Source organism: Choloepus didactylus, chromosome 15 (genome assembly GCF_015220235.1).
Source record: "Choloepus didactylus isolate mChoDid1 chromosome 15, mChoDid1.pri, whole genome shotgun sequence".
Lineage (NCBI taxonomy): Eukaryota > Metazoa > Chordata > Mammalia > Pilosa > Megalonychidae > Choloepus > Choloepus didactylus.
Window position 1 is genome coordinate 21,280,525 of NC_051321.1, and position 14,528 is coordinate 21,295,052.

The window sequence follows — 14,528 nt, forward strand, 5'->3', positions numbered from 1 at the left end:
GAGATTGATAACATGGGAGAGATTTTTGTGGAACTCATGCAGTTTATGTTAAATCTTTATGTCTGTGCAAGAATGTCTCAATATAAATATTGTTCCTATTAAATCAAAGTGTCTTGTTGCAAGAATTTGGTAGGATTGAAGAATCATAGAAATTTCTAGTCCAGGAGTAAGGCCAACTCAGATTAAGAGGTCAGTGGAAATAAAGATTGAAATAGAATTCTGGTCATGCGACTCTTCTTTTTAGATCTGGCGTCTCATCTAATTCTAATTTAGAATGTTTATAAGACCAAAACAATACATTAAATGTAATGTTTTTCTTAAGCCAGAAGGGAATATAAGAAATTATTTGGTGGTGGTAATGGTTTACAGTAGGAGTAGGTGGGTAGTATAATAGACAAGTGGTTCTTGCCTAAATACATAGTATCTGATGGGGCTGATTACAAGGTTCTCTGTAAAGAGGGTGAACGTGAGATATACAATTTCTTATCAAGTAGCAGTCACCTTAGGGGAATAGAAAGAGCAAGATCTGGATCGAATCTGAAACCTCTGCCATCCTCAATTTTCTTGTCTGTAAAATGGGGGTAATATTTTTATGTCATGATTATTGGGAGATTTAGAAGTCTACCAACTGCATGATAATTAGCACAGTACCTAGTATTTTGGGAACACTAAAATCTCCGGTATTCTTGTCAAATACTTAAGCTATTTGTAGCTTCAGTTATTTCAGGATGGGGGGTGGGGCAGGAAGGGAAAAGGCACTATCTCCTTTGCAAGGTTTTAAGGAGTAATTTTGAGTTTGTGACCTTTGAAGGCTGAAAAGTACTTTTCAAAAACCATAAATTTTCTTCTTCACTTTGAATTTTGAAGCAATATTGAACTTTATGCCCGAATTTTAAAAGTCATCAAGAACTAGTAACATGAGCCCTTCACCACCAATCCTGTTGTATATTAATGTAGGCATTTATTTTATTTTATGTAGGATAAATTTTTCAACCCGAGTATCCCGTCTTTGGGTTTGCGGAATGTTATTTATATCAACGAAACTCACACAAGGTAAAATATAATTTTTTAAAACTTATATTAAATCTCAAAAGAGAAACTTCTTAATAATTCACACACTTTAGGATGAATCTCTTTATGTCTTAAGATTTTATCGAATATGAGCAGCTGACAAAAGAGGAAGCAGTAACAGCCACCATTGGGATCTATTACTATTATAACTGTAATTATATAATAAATATTTTCATGATAGTGTAGACATCACTTACAGCTTTGTTTAATTTACTCTTGCATTGATTTTGCATCTAAAGTGTGCCAAAATGTGATTAAGATTTTTCTGAAGAAAGGTGTGAATTTGACTGTCTTATCATCTGTTATGACTATATTTATACTTTAAAAAAGTAGGACTGATTTAAATCTGCCTAATTTATAGGGTATTAGCAAATGGTTTCCTCTATTGAGCAATTGTTCTTTAATTTATTACTCGCTTAAGACTTTTCTTAGAATTCTTACTTCCTCATTCCAGGCATAGGTGCATGGCCTACTAGGCACCAGAGTGAGAAAAAAGGGGCTTTGTTCTGGGTGAATTGAGGCTAGGGATACTGAAGGAGGGTAGGAAGGTTGTGGGAATGTCCTCAGGGTGAGAGAGAAGCAATGGCCAAAAATGCTGTCAGTCCTAATAATTCTAAGAGTAGATGCCTGGAGGAGGTAAGCAGTGGGTTGAAATGAGGAAAATTACTTGAAATTATATGAAAAATTGATCCAAGAAGTGAAATCCTTCAATTTGAAGCCTTTCTGATATTACTTCTTATATTTTGATGATATGAAATCATATTATCCTTTGTGTATGTTAGTTAACTTGTTTTTGTTTTAATAGAACTAAAATCAGGGGACATACTTTTTACCTTTCCCAGGCTACCCCTCTCTCCCTCTCTTACTTACCTTTTTAAATTTAAAGGAGGGAGAAGACACTGTAGGCCATTGATTTTTCTTTTTTTCCCTTTCATTTCTTTGGTTGACATGATTAAGATCCTAAGAAAAGTGGTCTCATAGAGTCTCTTCTTTATGTAAGTAGACGTTTGCATATAAAGCCAAAGGGTTCATTTGTTGCTCTCAGTTGAGGCAGTTAAGAAAAATGGCTCATGATACACTGACTAAGCAATATGAAATGACTCTTCAATGTAGTAAGCTGCCTCTGTCACTGAGCTGGCTCTTTAGCCCTTCTGCGTGTTACATGAGGCAAAACCTAAACATTTTTACAAACACACTTACACTCACATAGTCACAAGCAGTGCTTTCAGTCTTCACTTGCAAAGAGATTTCATAGAGAGCTTGGACTTTGTACATTCCAGTATAATTCTGAACATAGTCATGGAAGGGAGAGATTATAATTGAAAACTGAACATATTGGACCAAGTTTTTGGGGGCTTAAGACAAAGGACAGGAGGAAGAAAAAGAGAATAGCAAGAAGGAGAGATGAAGGAGCTTGTGATTTATAAACAGTTCTTCCTTAAATCACTTTTCCTCAATCAAGGATCTTTTGGATCTTTTCAAAATCAGTGAATTCATATTTGAAGTCATTTATTGTCTATATGAGTGTCATCCTGGAGGAAATGATAATGAAGCATTATGTAATCATTACAAATGGTTTCAAATCATTACATAATGAAGGTTTAGCGCATTCTGAGATCTTCTCCCCTCCTAATAGCCCCATCCAAGTTTCCCAAAATGCCGCTTAGCCACTGTCAATGATGTAAATTTGTTCTATCCCTTAGGTATATGTTGAGTGGTGGTGTGTATGTGAGTGGAGAACTTATGGCTTTGTGAACCCAGAGCACAAACATTCAGACCAAAGACTAGTTATCTTCTGATCAGTATTGCCAGTTTGAGGGTCAGTGGCAACATTCAACATATTTGCCTTTTTAATGTTATTAATAAAGTCAGATGTCTTTATTATTTTGCTTTTATCTTAGGTTTACTGTTTGGCAAGGCAACACTATTCAAGTATTAGCACAAATTCCAAGTTTAAATTTTAGCTGAGAGTACATGAAGGAAATTGTGAATAAAACTTACTGCATAGCATCCTGAACTACTAAGAGAATTTGCTACATGAGAACCCTAAACCTCAGGAGTAGATGAAATTAGGATTTGTTTCTATAGGAGGGAAACCACAGTACAATTTAAGCAACTTCTTTTAGGTATTCCTAGAGTACTGTTCTGCTAAATCATTTTCATGTTGCAGGCACCGAGGATGGCTTGCAAGACGTCTTTCTTATGTGCTTTTTGTTCAAGAGCGAGATGTCCATAAGGGCATGTTTGCCACCAATGTGACTGAAAATGTACTAAACAGCAGTAGGTAAGGGTAGGGATGCTGTTGGGGGTGGGGGGGGGAGGGGGCAGGGAGTGGTAGGAGTGGGAGTGGGGAACTAATTCCCTTTATTAACCTTTAATTTCTCTAGTACTTTGTCTCCATAGGTATTTTCATTTCCAAGTATTAAATTATAACCTCCGAAGGAAACTAAGGAAACGGAGAACAGAGGGTTTCAGTGAACAGTGTCATGTAGAAATAGCAGTCTTATTTTAGGGATTAGTAATTGAATGAGTTTCTAGTATATGAGAGGCAAATTGGAGTTCAGAGATACATATTATTTCCAGAGTTTTCTGTAATTTGGATGTTTGGGACTTTGCACTTCCTATTTTATAGCCAAAAGAGAAGTGAGTTTTATATTTTTGTCAAACAGTTGAGTACCTATGCACAAATTCTTATACTAGAAAGTCATTGTTAGAAATCTAAAGAGAATAAGCCTGCCCTTGCTCTCAGAGCAGCTTACTTACAAATGGGAGAGATGGATTGAACGCACATGGAGAGGGGAAATGAGTCGTTCTGAAGTCTAGGTGCTAGAATATGCCTAAACTGGGGGAAGTTTGTTCTCTGTTCCACCTCATTGGTGTGGCCCACATTAGAGTTCTCCCTGGATTTGGGGAGGGGAGAGCAAGGTGGATTGAAAGGCTGCTTGGAAATGCAGGCCCTGTGGAGTGGTTGATAGGACCTGGACAGAGCTGGCATGTAGTAGGTGCTCAGTAACTATCGAATGAATGAGCGAATAGTTGATGCTGGAGATGTAATAAGCATGTCAATTACTTGTGGAAATGTTTCCGGCCAGCTTGAAATAACTGCCATTCAAGGGATAGACTTGAATGGATCTTTACATTCTTGTATCCGTGTCCTGTGGAATTTGTCTTTTTGCATTAATTAATTATTGGGACGTGTTAAGTTTTACTGTATTTCACTAGTCTAAAATCAGTAGCAACTCACTAGCAACAGTGGGAGAAACACAAATATTTGATACTCCTTTGGATTATTATATATGCTGTTTTCTTGATAAAAAACCTTCCACTCCACCCAGACATTTTGGTTTAGTAACTGGAATGTTAGAAATGGTTTAAGGAGGTTTAACCTTATGCTTTCTTCTCAAGTCAAGTGGGAGTTTTACAAAATCGGATTAAACCTTCCCTTTTACTTCAAAGCTTATAGTTCTGTGCTGTTTTGATCTGTAGCAGTGACCTTTTTAAATTGTTGCTTTGATTTGGAGAACATTTGTGAATAATTATACCCTAATTTGATCCCTCCTAGAGCATTTGAGATGTAGTTCTACTAATGGACCCACAATATAAATGAAAAGGAAATAAGGTTTTCAAAAGAAAAATCACCTATTACTTTGGTAGCCGGCTTTGGACACATCTGAATTATATGCCTAAAGGGATAAAGAATCTTTCTTTTTCTCACTTCTGCTAGAATCAAACTTTGTGTCTCTCACAGCATCCCTAGGTCCCTTGCACGTAGTTGTCACCTAGTGAATTCAGATGAAATTAAATTCTTTAGTGTGCCTTCCAATTTCCTTAGAGATTCATTGATTTAGGAATATAATATTCTTGATATTTAATAGACACCCAGAAGAAGCATTTCTAAATCAAAGCTCTCTCTCATCTCTCATATTAAAGAGAAGGTATATTTTGCTTTGTGGTGTATAGTTGCAGTTTAGAAAATACTAAACTCAAATGTATCATAGAACCAGTTACATACTTTATCTTTCCATTTTCAAATCAGAGTACAAGAGGCAATTGTAGAAGTGGCTGCTGAATTAAATCCTGATGGTTCTGCTCAGCAGCAATCAAAAGCCATCAATAAAGTGAAAAAGAAAGCCAAAAGGATCCTTCAAGAGATGGTTGCCACCATCTCACCAGCAATGATCAGGTATTAAAAGGCGAGACAAAAAAATTTCAAGAAGAGCCATCCTGTTTTGAGCAAATAAGACTGAACCCTTGGACTTTACTTTCCTAGCACAATGCTCTTTGCACAAAAGATGTATATATTAACACTTTCTGATGTTGAAAGCAATTCCCCTTTTTATTCTTATTCCCATGCGAAGTAGCCTGTGAAAGGCTTTAGAGGGCCTTAATCTCTGCTAACTGATGGCAGGCATCTTCTTACTGCTAATGACTGTTCTCAGAAACTAGTTGTAAGTCAAGTTTCAAGGATATTTTGCATTAAAAATTTTTTTTTTTTTTTTTTTTTTTTTTTTTTTGCTTTCTTTCAGATTGACTGGATGGGTACTGCTAAAACTGTTCAACAGCTTTTTTTGGAACATTCAAATTCACAAGGGTCAACTTGAGATGGTTAAAGCTGCAACTGAGGCAAGAATTTCTGTGAATCTGTCATTCTGTTTTCCCCACATTTGGAGAGTGATTTTAGGGTCCTTTTGGAAATGCTTCCTTGTGTACTGTTGTGCGTTTCAACCCATTTGGAAAGTTTCGCCCTTTTGAGACAACTGTAGTAGCTGTGTATTTGGGGAGGAGAAGTGGCATAAAGGGAACCTACCAGCACTATGCAGGATCCCTTTTGTAAGTTACCTTGTAACAACCTTGAAAACCAGGTAGAACATTCCTTGTTTTGTAGGTAAGGAAATAGAGGCTCAGATACATAGAAATTGTTCCAAGTCACAGATAATCAGTGACTTGTCCAGAATTTTAAAAGAAACCAAGCCTGACTCTAAAACCTAAGCTTTTTGTACATGATTAGGGCTCCTGTTCAGAAGATGTATAGAGTCAACGTGAACTCTTGATTATTCTTCACCTTCCCCAATGCTTGTTTTTTAATGGTTGTTTTTTCTTTAGCTACAAAAGTAATAAATTTAAAGAAGTGCATATTACTGGGAAGTGTTTTTAAAGAATGAGTCTCTGATTAGCCAATATTTGAGTGATTCTAACAAAATGTCAAGTTGCAAAGTGTGATTAAACTTTACATTTTTCCCTCTACTAGATGAATTTGCCACTTATATTTCTGCCAGTTCATAGATCCCATATTGACTATCTACTGCTCACTTTCGTTCTTTTCTGCCACAACATCAAAGCACCATACATTGCTTCAGGCAATAATCTCAATATCCCCATCTTCAGGTAAGATCAGTTTATTTTGAAATTTAAGGTATGAAAAGATCGTGTTTTGAATTTTTGTTTTTTTTTCATTATGACTTTTGATACATGTTATTATAGAGATGGTATCAGCCTATTTATTGTGGGAAAGTTAGAAAGTACAAAAAGTGCTAAGAATTGTCATTACTTAAACATTTTATATGGGATACTTGGTAAACTCTGACTACATAAACTTTTTAGGCAATATTTATCAAATGGTTAAAGACAATTAGAAAAGCAAGATAGAAAATTACTGTACCTGGTTCAAGAGTGGGGAGATGGGGTCAGAGGATAAGGTGGGGGCAGGGCAGTGGCAGTGGTGATGGTATAAAGGTAAGTAAGAATAAACATACCTGTTACCTGTTTCTCATCATTTAGTAGAGCTAGAGAAATGTAATAATGGCAATGTAATGTGAAAAGTATTTTTTAGAGGTTTTCGGGAGAACACAGTACAATCATTCAGAACAAATAGGATGTGCAAAGGCAGGGAGATCCAAGAGCATGGCAGAGATTCAGTAAGGCTGGAATGTAGGATGCATTAGGAAGGGTCACAGGCAGGAGGTGGCACTGGCATGGGGAGTGTGAGCTAAATCAAAACAATTTCTAGGCCAAGAGTTTGGATTCTGTCCTGTTCTTGGGAAGTGACATGTTCAGATATGCATTTTGAAAGGTCATTCTGTATAGAGGGGGTTAGATCATTCTGACTTTATTATAATAGTTCAGGCAAAAGATAATGAAGGCTGTTCTAGTTTGCTAATGCTGCCGGAATGCAAAACACCAGAAATGGATCTGCTTTTATAAAGGGGGTTTATTTGGTTACACAGTTACAGTCTTAAGGCCACTAAGTGTCCAAGGTAACGCATTGAGGATGGCCAATAGTGTCCAGAAAACCTCTGTTAGCTGGGAAGGCACGTGGCTGGCGTCTGCTCCAAGTTCTGGTTTCAAAATGGCTTTCTCCCAGGACGTTCCTCTCTAGGCCGCAGCTCCTCTTCAAAATGTCGCTCTCAGTTGCTCTTGGGGTGTTTGTCCTCTTTTAGCTTCTCTGGAGCAAGAGTCTGCTTTCAACAGCCATCTTCAAACTGTCTCTCATCTGCAGCTACTCTCTCAGCTTTCTGTGGATTCTTCAAAGTGTCCCTCTTGGCTGTAGCAAGCTTGCTCCTTGTGTCTGAGCTTATATAGTGCTCTAGTAAAGTAATCAAGGCCCATGCTGAATGGGCAGGGCCACACCTCCATGGAAATTATCCAATCAGAGTTATCACCCACAGTTGGGTGGGGTGCATCTCCATGGAAACAACCTAATCCAAACGTTCCAGCTTAATCCCCACTAATATGTCTGTCTCCACAAGATTGCATCAAAGAACATGGCTTTTTCTGGGGGACATACTATATACAAACCAGTACAAAGGCTTACATTAAACATGTTGAAGTGGTCATGAAAAGGTAGGCATAGATTTGAAAATTATTTAGTAAGTTGAATATGTAAGACTAAGTGCTAGTCCAGATGTGGGACTCAAAGGAGAGGGGAGGAGTGAGGAAGACCCCAGGTGTTTACCTCCTAGGCAGCTGGGTGGATAGCAGGGCTGATCACCAACAAGGAGTTGGTGAGGAGTAGATTTAACTGATTTGGGAAATGGAAATTTCAAACTTCAAAGCACAAAGCATCTCTAAGATCAGTTCTGTGAGGGGAGAGTGATTAGGAGGAGGATGGATTTGGAGGGAGATCAGCAAGGGCAGTGGGCTGGTGGGTTGTGCAGGTAGGATTTACAGGCTGTGAAGTCTGGTCCTCACTCAGCCTTGTGGTCCAAGGAGCTCTTCCTCATCCCTTGGCTCAGAGTTCTGTAGGCTTCCAGAGCTCTGCAGTCCACCAGACTCATGAGACTGACTGAAGGGAAGCTGTGAATTCATGCAGTCAACCAGTATTTATCAGGTGGGCTGTAGATGTAGTGAACAAGGCACATTGTTCAAATAGCCTCCAAATAGCTGATCTTCTAATGAGGCGTATAGTTTACAGCTACCTGTAATACAGAGTGTTATGACCCTTCAGATGAGACATTCTTTTCCCAGAACTAGATCATCTGTGATTGCTCTCCAGGGTACCTCTTCCCAGTATTAAGGAAACCTGGAAGGTGAATTAGTCATTAGAAAGTTGCTAGTAGGCATAGGCTTTGACATCTTATTGTAGCCTCCTTATACTGACTATAGAAGACACCAAATTTTATATTTATACATTTATATGTATATATATCTATTTACATTTATTTATGAGTACTTACATGTATTTTTTTCACTCTGAGGAGTTTGGAAAGGTTGACTTAAGTATTGGAAACATCATATAAAAATTCATCAATGCTGTAGAAAGAGACATGGTGTTATGAAAATAATTGTTTTATTCTTATGTACATGTAAATGAAACAGTTTTTTTTTTTCATTTTGGGAAAGATGGTTATGTTTGTTTTCAGTTTGATAGGATTATCCTTATCTCACAAGGACACATTCTAACCAAAGGAGATTTTGTAACATCACATTCATTTTGTAGTAACTGTGCCATGGGACAAATTTCAGGATGTGTAAGGGTCAGTTTTTTGAAATCCTGAATAGGGTTTTAAAGTTCAGCAGTGTTTCATAATCCTCTTAAAATCTATATTGTCACCTTTGTAAGGTGTCATGTTATGCAAGGCCTCTTGAGTTTGGAAGAGATATAATAGAGCTTCATTATGTGCAGTGATAGTCTAAAGGCCAATGAATAATATAAATGACTGAAACATGTCAGTAATATGGAAAATGGGAAAATGTACACATTTTGACTAACAGCCCAAATAATACATGTGGTTTATATCCAAGTAATTTGGAATTGGAGTATTCTTTTTATATTTTTCTTTATGAATAATTCATGATTTTTTGAACTTATAGTACCCTAATCCCTAAGCTTGGGGGCTTTTTCATACGACGGAGGCTAGATGAAACACCAGATGGACGGAAAGATATTCTCTATAGAGCTATACTCCATGGGGTATGTATTATCTCTGATTATCCTTCCAGCCATTATTTAAATTGTCACTGTAAAGAGACTTGACTGAGTTGAGATGGGGGAAAAAAACCCAAAAAACGAAAACTGTTTTCTGAATAATTTGAGTAAGTATTTCTTGGATGTGGGTTTGATGACTGTTTTTAATTATTACCAAAAGATAGCATTGGAGGAACTGCTTTACAGTTACTTGTGTAAGTAAAATATCTGTTAGTGATGAAATTGTAGTTTGTTTGTTTTTTTAGAATTTCATGTTGCTGAGCTCATTCTAAGATTAGTGGTTAAGAATTCATGTTTTACTTTCTCCTCATATCCCAGCATATAGTTGAACTACTTCGGCAGCAACAATTCTTGGAGATTTTCCTGGAAGGCACACGCTCTAGGAGTGGGAAAACTTCCTGTGCCCGGGCAGGACTTTTGTCGGTTGTGGTAGATACTCTATGCACCAATACCATCCCGGACATCTTGGTAATACCTGTTGGAATCTCCTATGATCGTATTATTGAAGGTCACTACAATGGTGAGCAACTGGTAAGAGGACTGACCACACAAAAGTCTTTGCTTTTCAGGTCTTTTGATTTTAGATTAGGGCTTTTAGAATTAACTCTCTAAGTTTAAAGCACTGTAGGAAATGTGGTAGGGTGGGTGTGGTGAGTAGCTTTCTCCTCATATGTCATCCTGACTGGTAGCACTAATATGGTCCTTTCCTGAGCTTGGAGGGAGCAACATGATTAGATTTAGCAGTGTCAGCGTTGGTCTTGGGACAGGGAAATGGAAGAACACGTGCCTCTCAGTCCCCATTGCTACTTTGGCGGTTATTTATGGGTTGTACTCCCCCAGGGCTTACTGTTTACGTGCAGATTTTTAGGTAACCCTGAAGGAGTGGTGGGGTTGGCAAAGCAAGCACAAATTAATTTGCGAAGTGGCAGTTATGAAATTTTTTGTAAGTATTTTGCACAAATATTAATCATGTAGCTTGAATTTTCACAAAGTGAACACACCCATGTGACCAGCACCCTATTAACACTGTTATCAGGACCCCAGAAGCTCCCCTTGTTCCCCTCACTGGCCCCTCAAGGGGAAACACTTACCCTGACTTCTAACAGAATAAATTAGTTTTGCCCATTTTTCAACTTTTTTGAAGGGAATTATGTAGTATGTGCTCTTTTTATGTTTGGCTTCCTTTGCTGAAGAAGAGGTTTGTGAGATTCATCACTATTGTTACATATGTTGTAGTTTTTTCATTCCCAGAGCTGTGCAGTTTTCTAATATATGGGTATAGCACAATTTATCAATTCTATTATTGAAAAAAAATTTGGTGACTTCCAGTTTTGGGCTATGATTATTGTTGTGCATGTCTCTTAGTGACCATATGCATGCATTTTGTTGGGTGTATACCTAGGAGTGGAGTTGATGGGTCATAAAGTGTGTATATATACGTGTATATGTATGTATATATATACGGACATCTGTATATATGTATGTGTTCAGCTTTCGTAGATAGTGCTAAATAGTTTTCCAAACTGGTGATACTAACATACCACTCCTACCAACAGTGTGAGGCTTACAGAGGAATTTAGTTTTGTTCTCTTTTAGTTTGGAAGTCTTGGGAAAAGTATTGTTTCAGTCTTACTGCCCAAAACATGTCAAACAGTCAAGGACACTTGGCAGTTGGAGACTTTAAAAATTAGGTGATAAACATGGGTTATTATCTGTCTTTCTTTTGTGAGACTTGGCACTCTTGACTTGTGTTGTTTGTGTTGTGTCTCCTCCACATGTATCCCACTCATCCTGACTGTCTCAAGTTCATTTTAAATCCTTGTGACCTCTATATGGTCTGCCAGGGTTTACTAAATGAATAATCAGCTCACAGGCCACTATAGGCTGGATTTGCCATTCACTTGCCACTCAGGTTTGGATTCTGGTGATCATCAGACCTAGATGACTGGCCTCTTGGACATCTTATTTTTCTCTGAGAACTACAGAATAGTTTTTCGGTCTTTTTTGCAATTTGTCCTTCACAAGTTTGCAGTTGTATTTTTGTTAATTATGTAAAAATTATTATTTCTCACCATGTTATTCTTTCAAAATTGGAATTAAGGGCAAACCTAAGAAGAACGAGAACCTTTGGAGTGTAGCAAGAGGTGTTATTAGAATGTTACGAAAAACCTATGGATGTGTCAGAGTGGATTTTGCACAACCATTTTCCTTAAAGGTGAGTGTATGCTGAAATGACACTAGGTTAAAGCATTGACCTGGAGCCAGGAGTCTGGTCCTGTCTCGAACCAACCTCTCTGTGTCACTTGAGGCTCCTGGGAAATTTTTCAAAACATCTCCCCTAACAGCTCTATCAACAGTCCAGGATGATGCTCTGTCCCATTGGGTGGAATCTGGGATTCATATATCCTGAGGGATGGTACTGATTGATCCTCATGGAGAAGCCTGAGACTGGCAGGTTCCTGAGGTCCTTGTGGCTTTAAATTTCTAAGAGTTTTGATTTGGAAAAGGAGAGAGAAGGATGGCTAAGGAAGCAGGGAACCCAGATCCTGCCTCTCCTTCTGTTCCACCTCTTGTTTTTACTTTAAAAGAATCTAATTGCTGTGCTAGATGTTTTCTGGCTTTAAGTGCTTTCAACTTTTAGGAACCTCAACATTTTTTCACCATCTTTTTTTTTTTCTTTTTTAACCAAAACAAAAAAACTATTGCACAGCTTCACAGCTTCTCTGGCTTATTGTGATTTGCTTTTTGTTTGAGATTCTTTCGGATTTGTGTGACCCCCAGGCTGCCAGATTCCCTTTAAAAAGTGTGATTGCATTGATTATCACTGTTAATATTAGAAATGTCAAATAATTTCATGATGAGGTAAGAAAAGTTCATTTTTTTCCTTTAATTTTTGAATAATTTTGCTTCCACATCATCTTGTTATTTGTGCCTATAAGTTTACATAACTATAATTTGTGAAGTTTTGTGTTAGCTGAGGGGAATACAAATCAAATAATTGATGGTTCTGCACTTGAAGAGCGTATACTTTTCTCAATGGGATGATTGTACAAAAACAATTTAAGTGGTAGTGACCCAGGGCTGAGTGTCAGTTGAGTACAGAATTAGCCTTCCTTAAGCTCCAAATTGCAATCTGTGTATCATCCTTGACTTCTGAAGTTAGCTTTAGGATACAGAAGTTGTTTCTCACGCTCCATATCATGGCCCATTTTGTAACCAACTCCATTTTTAATTTTTGAAGATCATATTATATTTCATATGTTGATATGAAAGTGAGAATAAATAGTCTTTTTTTTCCCTCCCCCCAGGAATATTTAGAAAGCCAAAGTCAGAAACCTGTGACTGCTCCACTTTCTCTGGAGCAGACACTGTTACCAGCTATACTTCCATCAAGGTGAGGATTGTGGAAAATTTTGAATATCTAACTGAACTATCAAAATATCTATTGTTTCTTACATTGCATAGAAAAACACGTAACTTTATTAAGAATGTGCATGTTCTTGCTTTCACTTCCTCATTTCCTGTCTTGGTCTGATAAAGGATATTGAAATTACCCGCTTTCATATTAGTTTGGAGGTTTTTGATTATTTGCATTATGTTTTTGATTGTGTGACTCAAGTAGGGGTTCTTATTTGGTTTTGAATGTTTGAAATGAATTGTTTTTTTTGGGTAGCAACCTACGCACATTGTACATAAATGAAACATACAAAAGAATCTTGCTGTTTAAATTTTCTAGACTTCAAATGGACTATTCCTTTAATATGTGGAAGTGTGGAATTTTTGGAAATGTTTTAAAATGAGGTAAATTGCTTTATGTGCTCTTTTTGCCAATGGATTTTGGAAACCATGTACCAAAATACTATTTAGTCATAACTAAATGATGTATTTCAAATGTTAGTTAGAAATACAGGAGAATATATTATGGAGGGAAATAAATATAGAAATTACGTATTTGTGGTTTAAATTTAGGACTCGTAGTCATTTACAGATTAGTCCCATATAGTTTACTTTATAAAAGAGTGGAATTTGTAGAAGCTTGATTTTTTTTTTTTTTATTTTGTTTTTAAACTTTGATAAAACTTTTCAGACCCAATGACGCTTCTGATGAAGGTACAGACACTTCCATGAATGAGTCCAGAAACACAACAGATGAATCCTTCCGAAGAAGGCTGATTGCAAATCTTGCAGAGCACATTCTGTTCAGTAAGTAGAGTAGCTAACTCTTTGATCCTGCCAATCAGATTTGGCATGGTAAAGTGCAAACCATACAGGTTTTGGAATCTGCTGAGATTGCGTTCCAGATCTACCATCACCTATTACCTGGGTGGTGATAGATAAGTTACTAGAAAAAAAGTTAAAACTTTGAGGATTTGAGATCATGTCAGTCAAACACACTGCCTTGTGCCTGACTTAGCAGATGCTCATGCGGTTGTGCTTCTGCTTTTTAAAATACAGTATTGTCAGAATGATTTATTGCTTTTTTTGCCCATGGATTTCTTTTTTTTTTTTTTTAATTAAGTTGTACTGCAGTATCTTGGTTGATAGTTACGTTTCTCATTCCCCTCTAACCTCATGCTTATTTTTCTTTAGCAAATATTGAGTGGCTGTAATGTATAAAGTTTTGTTTTAACTGTGGGGAATACAAATTGAATAATTAATGGTTCTGCACTCACAGAGTATATGCTTTTCTCAATGGGTTAGTTGTACACAAGCAGTTCAAGTGAGAGTGACCCAGAGCTGAGTGTCAGTTAAGTACAGAATTAGCTTTTCTTAAGTTCCGAATTGCAGCACCGTGTGATGTTGTGGAGAGGTTGCTTTAAAATCCCATAGTTGCACTGGGTTCCCTTGTACACAGCCCAGGCCAGATCTCCTTCTCACCATTGCCTGTGCCACTTCCCTGTTCAGACCCTCAGCCCTTCCTGCCTGACTGCTGTGAAGGTTTCCTTACCTTAGTGCACTCCTTCCACTCCAGCTGCTGCTCTCCCTACTTTACGCTGGGCCGGAGTGTTCTTTCTTAAGCACATCTGATTGT

At 37.4% G+C, this 14,528-nt stretch overlaps 1 protein-coding gene across 5 annotated transcripts in view; it reads left to right on the forward strand.

Annotated features, from left to right (window-relative positions):
- GPAM (glycerol-3-phosphate acyltransferase, mitochondrial) overlaps positions 1 to 14,528 on the forward strand; it is a 51,402-nt gene that overhangs the window by 22,720 nt on the left and 14,154 nt on the right. For all 5 annotated transcript variants that reach the window (XM_037804817.1, XM_037804816.1, XM_037804820.1 and 2 more), the window contains exons 4-13: positions 980 to 1,053; positions 3,242 to 3,355; positions 5,108 to 5,254; positions 5,598 to 5,694; positions 6,320 to 6,456; positions 9,382 to 9,481; positions 9,815 to 10,027; positions 11,598 to 11,711; positions 12,805 to 12,890; positions 13,584 to 13,699. In XM_037804817.1, the coding sequence (XP_037660745.1) occupies positions 980 to 1,053; positions 3,242 to 3,355; positions 5,108 to 5,254; positions 5,598 to 5,694; positions 6,320 to 6,456; positions 9,382 to 9,481; positions 9,815 to 10,027; positions 11,598 to 11,711; positions 12,805 to 12,890; positions 13,584 to 13,699 (1,198 nt within the window). The remainder of the gene's footprint in view (positions 1 to 979; positions 1,054 to 3,241; positions 3,356 to 5,107; positions 5,255 to 5,597; positions 5,695 to 6,319; positions 6,457 to 9,381; positions 9,482 to 9,814; positions 10,028 to 11,597; positions 11,712 to 12,804; positions 12,891 to 13,583; positions 13,700 to 14,528) is intronic.